The sequence below is a fragment of the Gymnogyps californianus genome, chromosome 1 (genome assembly GCF_018139145.2).
Source record: "Gymnogyps californianus isolate 813 chromosome 1, ASM1813914v2, whole genome shotgun sequence".
Lineage (NCBI taxonomy): Eukaryota > Metazoa > Chordata > Aves > Accipitriformes > Cathartidae > Gymnogyps > Gymnogyps californianus.
The window spans coordinates 143,739,529-143,745,539 of record NC_059471.1 but is presented as its reverse complement, the minus strand read 5'-3'; the positions used below and the strand labels follow the sequence as shown (position 1 = coordinate 143,745,539).

The following is a 6,011-nucleotide window of genomic DNA, read 5'->3' as shown; positions in this document are numbered from 1 at the left end:
CTAGGCGACCAGCCCCTCCTCCCACGTGCTCCTCGCCACCAATGGCGTCCTTCCCCCCCGCCCCGCCCAGCCTCGCCCCGCCCCTTAGCGCAGCCGTGCTGCCGCCCGCCCCCGGCCGGCCGGGAGAAGGGCGGTGCCTCCCGTTACGGCTTTGCCGTAAAGCGGCAGCAGCGGGGTTTACGGCGCGGCGCGGAGCTGGTGAGACACTGACCTTCTCCTTCTCCCCCCGCCCCGCGGGCCCCGGCCGGGGAGGGCAGGGGGGTGCGGGGGTCGTGGGCGAGTGGGCGCCGGAGGCACAGGGCAGGGCGACAGGCACCGGCCCCTGTAGGCAAAGCAGAGGGAGGCGGCAGCCCGAGGGGACGGCCTTCGGGCCTCCGGGAGGCCGACCGGTTCCTGCAGCGGCAGCGGTGCCGCCTGGGGAAGCTGGACTTGATTCCAGTTGCTTTTTCTTACAGAAATAAAAATCGGTTTGCTTCGTTACTAACGCTTTTTTTTTTTTTTACGTTACGTTTTTGCCGGTGTGCACTGGCCTCAATTCGTAGCGCACTGAAACGATTTTAAAAAAGCAAAATTTATGAACGCAAAAGTTGAAGGATATTCCTAGTTCTATTTATACATATATATTTGCCACCGTGTGTACGTATACGTATATAAATGTTTTTTTAGCAGACCACAGATAAAGAAGCTGCCAGGCTGGCAGCCAGGTAGAAAACTGTAAGCACGTAACAAAGCAGCCGACGAACACCACAAATTGTGTTACAGTAGTTGAAAGTTTTTGGAAGTTTCTTGTTTTCTGTTCGAGATGAGGACAGATGGAAGGGGAGAAGAGAAAGAGAAGCTAAATGGAAACACAAGCCAAAATCAGAAGAGATGGAGAGCAGAACCAGAAAATAACAGAGTTAGAGCAAACAGGGCTCGGTTAAGACAAAGCAGGCTGGTCAGAAACCGTGCAATGCCTGTGGAGGATGAGGCTGGGATTTACTGACTCCCATGGAAGGCTAATGTCAAACTGATTATTCTTCAGGTAAAAAAAAAAAAAAATCAGACGAGAATAAAGAGTTCACTGACATGTGAGAATGGCCAATTCTTTAAGAGGTGAAGTGTTGAATCTGTACAAAAATGTAAGTGTCTTAAATGCCACGAGCACTTTCCTTAACCAGACAAAACCCTTTCATTGCACACTCAATTTATTTAAAAAAAACAAAACTTTTTTTTTTCCTTCAAGCTGCTGTACCTTGGAAGGGAGTATCCCAAAGGAGCAGACTACTTTAGAAGCCGTTTGAAAGCAGCTTTCCTAAAAAATAAAGATGAGAAAGATCCTGAAAAAATTAAGCAGCTAATTGCACGAGGAGAATTTGTTATAAAAGAGTTGGAGGCTTTGTACTTTCTCAGAAAATACAGAGCCCTGAAACAGCGCTACTACAGTGATGACAGTCAATAACTGGTGCTAATGACTTTGCATGTAATGATACAAATCCATAAACAATAAAAGAGCTGTAACCTGAGAAGAAATGAAACGTAAATCCTTCCAACCCATCTAAAGTACAAATTAGGACTTTGCTTCCCCTTAAGTAGGCGCTTGAAGGATTTGGGTTTTCCATTATATGGGCAATAGGTTTTTCTCAACTACTTTTGACCGCCTTGAAGTAAAACTTCACGTATGAAACAATTTTGCAGGAAGTAGTGGTACCATGATTCTGTTCTGTTTCACTTCGATAGACATGTTGAACAGATAGCTCTTCTTACCTGATAGCTGTGTGTTTGTAGCACCGATGCAAGATGCTACGCTTCTCGTTACTTAGAAGATTAATCTGATTTTGAAAGTCTTCCACATTTCATGGTTCGTTTCCACCACAAATGAGCACCTCCTCAAAAGTAAATTCTTAAAGATTTTAGCTACATCTGCTTAACGTGCAGGAGCCACGTTGGCAGGCTGGCGGAAGCACTGTCTTACTGTGTTAAAAAGAAGACTACAGGGTCAGGAAAGGGGTGAATTTGAACAATAGTGGTTTGAGCACTTAGACCCTGAAGACAATTCCTACTGCTGCTGATTTCTGATGTTGTGCAACTGCTGTAGCAGGAATATAGAACTTGATCCTTTCCGCTGGAAGAGAAGTTTGACCTTAGATGTTTGCTTCATGGCTAACTCTGTAGACCTTGGCTCGACTAGCACAAACTTGTGCCAGAACTGATACTCTGCACATACTAGAGTTGGTTGGTGTTTCTGCCTCCCTGCCCACCGCCCCCCCCAAGAACTAAATGACACTGGAGATGATAGAACAGAAACAATCTTAGAAATCTAGGTAAGTAATCACTGCGGTACAACTATTGGCAATAGCAAGTCTTCACATGCGTTTATTCCAGAATAGAATTAAAAAAAAAAAAAAAGGCAAATTAGACAGTACGCTGCCTTGTGATGAAATGTATGTGCTTCAGTTTCTAGCACCATATTGATGTGAAAAAGTCCTTCCACATCAACTTAACTCCTCTACAATATGTTGCAGTTAAACCTATTCTGAATGAATACCTCTATATACAAAATTTAACCTGCCCTTCTCAGTAACAGATGAAAGATTATCCAGACATGGTAACAAAGGGCCAAAGCATAAGTTTATAGAACAGGAGCAGGTTCATGCTTTTTTTTCCCCCATAGGACACAATCAGTACTAAAGAATGTCTTTCATATTTTCTGTAAGTTTATGGAAGGCATTTGATTGATTGATAGAAGAAAACAAATGTGCACCTGGGAATGAACACAGAATAGCTACTCAGAGTATTTTAAACTTGTAGACTAATTCAAATCAAGTCTGCTGTGAGACTAATGAAAACAAGGTCTCTGGGGCATGACTGAAGATGGTACAGCCCGAGCAGCATGCACCAGTGCATGAGAAGCGCAGCCTCACCTGAAGTGAGGCTCTGCTCATCGCAGAGCGCAGAATGCAAAAGCAGCACGGACCAGAGGAGATGGATCGGTACGATAAAGCATTTTGTCGAAGCGCGGCGCACCCCCGCCTCAGAGGAAGGGAACACCAGTGGGCAAGGACAACAGCTTTGTGACAGGCAGTGAGAAGTACAAGAAAGAAACTGAGAACAACTGCCAGACACATGCAATTCATGGGATACTCCGTTATAGAGATGAGGCGCTGAAATTCTTGGAGAGAAAAAGGAAACTGGGACAGAAATTCACAATAACTATTTTTTATTACATTACAATAAATAGGAGCAGTACAGTTTGACAAAAAAATGACAAATTCCAGATCACCTCACAGCACATACTCCTAAAAACATTAAAAATTTTTAAACAAACTGGTCTTTTTTTTTTTTTTCTTTTTTTAACATAATATCTGGTATGACCAACATTCCTAGGTCACGCAACCAAATGATGGAAAAACTGGATCACACTGCATATGTTCCACATCAAATAAAGCACAATGTACAAAATGTGCATGTTTCAGTTTACACTATACAAAAATAGTTAAAATACATTCCAGGTAAACATATTACATTAAGAAGTCATTCTAGTAAGAAGTTGGCACTCAAGAGGAAAAAGCAGAAGTATTTTCAACATGAAAACACAAGACAGTGGAATAAAGAAATGTTAGGAAAGATTTACCATCTATGTAGCTTTATGTAAACTTGAGACAAAATGATTTGTTTACAGTTTGATGGTCTTTGAAGGTAATAATTGTATTGCTTCATAGTACAGACGAGCAGATGATTGTGTGTCAGTATTTACTCATTACAGACATCCTGTTACTGTAACAAAATCTATACAGTGAAACTTCTTTTTTTTTAAGTTAGCAAAAATTTTAGGGCAATGAGACTGGTCAAAATAATTAGATTTGAGTTTTGAGAAAACCAATGATAAAGTTGTTTACCAGAGTTACATAAAGCTACTGTAAGAAGGTGTTACTCCCTGACACATGGCAATTTAATGTATTAACGTGGTAAGTGATTCACATGTTCATTTAGTAGTTGCTATCAGAACAGATGGCATCCAGGTATGTTCTTTGAAAGCATTTCAAATAGGGAAAGACAGAATAATGATGAGATCAACTTGTGCAAGCTGCAATCCAACATGCTTCACCAAATCTCAACAAATATTAAGACAAAACTGCACAACAGTGGCAAGGATGTGTTGGGGTTTGTTTTTTTTTTTTTTAAAGTAAATAAGGGCTAATCTAAATAGATTTTGTACTCATTTAATTAGATTGGTAGCTACAGATCACATTTACTGAAAAAAACCTATTTTATATATAGCTTTATATCAGAGCTATATAAATCCACATTTGATGATTACGACATTTCAGCTAAAATTTCTCCTAACAGTTTTTAGTTAAATTAACATAAGAATTTTAGACCAGCCCTAATTTTACATGCAGTGTGACTCAGTTACCAAAAATCTTAAGATTACTTCCATTTGCTCAAGGTATACTATCCACTTTTGCTACGTTCTTCATATATAATCAAGAGTGTCTAAAAATGTGCAAATAACTAACTGTCTCCAAAGTGTTTTAACCTTGGAAGCTGTAAAATGTTTTGCAACTTTAAGAATCTGTTCTTACTCCTTATTGGTCCTTATGATAAAACATTAGGTTCTCCTATTACTGTTTTTCAGAATATTTCATAATCTAAAGTATATTTCACATCGAAGCTGAAAGGAGGGGAGAGGGTCTGGGTTTTGGTGGAGGGTGGGAAATGGGGGGATGCAGGCAGGGAAAGGCAGCATTTCTCTCAGCCACATCATTGAAATTAAAGAACACGCAGCAATCCAGACAGTATACGTCCCCTGCCAGCTTTGCAGCTCTCCACCTATGAGAGTCACTGTGGGGTTTTTTTTCATAGAAGCAAAAGAATACTTTTCTCATGCAGTTGCACCTTTGACATCATGTAAACGGTCCAAGTTACACAGGTATATGAAAATTGTACTGTGTAAAATTTCCACATAATTGTTTAGGTATACCTTAGGTTAGGGCAATGCTGCTATTCCCTGTTCCAAACTTTCCAGTGTCCTGAACTATCCTACTTCAATGTCTTGTGTTCTATTTTTTTGGGTACACCAGAGTCACATTTTCAAATTTTACTCTGCAGCTGAGTTAGGTACTATGAAGAAGTGTACCTTCAGGAACCCAGGCCCTAATGAAACAATCAAACAATGCAACATTTACAGTAAGACAACGGAACTGGCAACACTGGAATTATTGGCTCTTACTTTAGCGCAGAATAACTAGACTACTGCAGTACCAAAAAATGAAAGCTTCTGCAAAAATTCTGCATTAGTTCCAATCAGAAAAAAAAGGGGGGGGGGGGGGGCGGAATCACAAGAGAACTTAATCACAGAGAAAGACAACATTAAAATCTTGGTCTAGCTTCATGACAGTCTAGACACTGGAATGCCACCCACCAACCATTTAATCTGTGCAACAAAACTAGTACTTCACAAACATCACACAAACAACATTGACTCTGGAAACCATGTTCTATGCTGACAGTTTGTGCAAATTCCACACCATTTTTATGGCATAGTGGATTTCCAAATTATTTGCATGAAGCAGCTAAATTCAACTCATTCATTCACTCATTTGATGTTACTAGAATTTAAAATTCCTCCCCTATTTTGCACAAAGTGGGCATCTGGAAACATTTAATGCCACTCTTGGGGGGGGGGGGGGAAGAATGGTTTTACTTCACTATATAATTTAGGATTCATTCTGATTTAATTCTTATGGTAAATTCTGGATCCATGTATGAATTAACCTAAGAATTTGAATCAACTTATCTGTTAAGGCTTTCTAGTATTTCCTAGAGACACTAAGGGTGAAATCCTGTACCTACTGAACAAAGCTACTTAAAGATTTGCCACTGGGGGTCAGGAGAGCTAGGATTTCACCTTGGTCTTCAGACACAAAAAGTGAAAGTCTTAAAGCAATGCATTAACAATAGCAAATCAACCTAATTAGAACTTTTACTTTTTCCATTGCCAGATGTGCATTGTTGTCTTTTTTTAATTT

General features: G+C 40.4%; 1 protein-coding gene across 1 annotated transcript; it reads left to right on the top strand.

Annotated features, from left to right (window-relative positions):
* The first annotated feature begins 1,043 nt into the window (after positions 1–1,043).
* ETFRF1 (electron transfer flavoprotein regulatory factor 1) lies at positions 1,044–3,334 on the top strand. Its single transcript, XM_050914391.1, has 2 exons — positions 1,044–1,121; positions 1,226–3,334. Exons 1-2 carry the CDS (start codon positions 1,077–1,079, stop codon positions 1,439–1,441), a joined length of 261 nt encoding a protein of 86 aa, XP_050770348.1. The 5' UTR covers positions 1,044–1,076; the 3' UTR covers positions 1,442–3,334.
* The last annotated feature ends 2,677 nt before the right edge of the window (positions 3,335–6,011 follow it).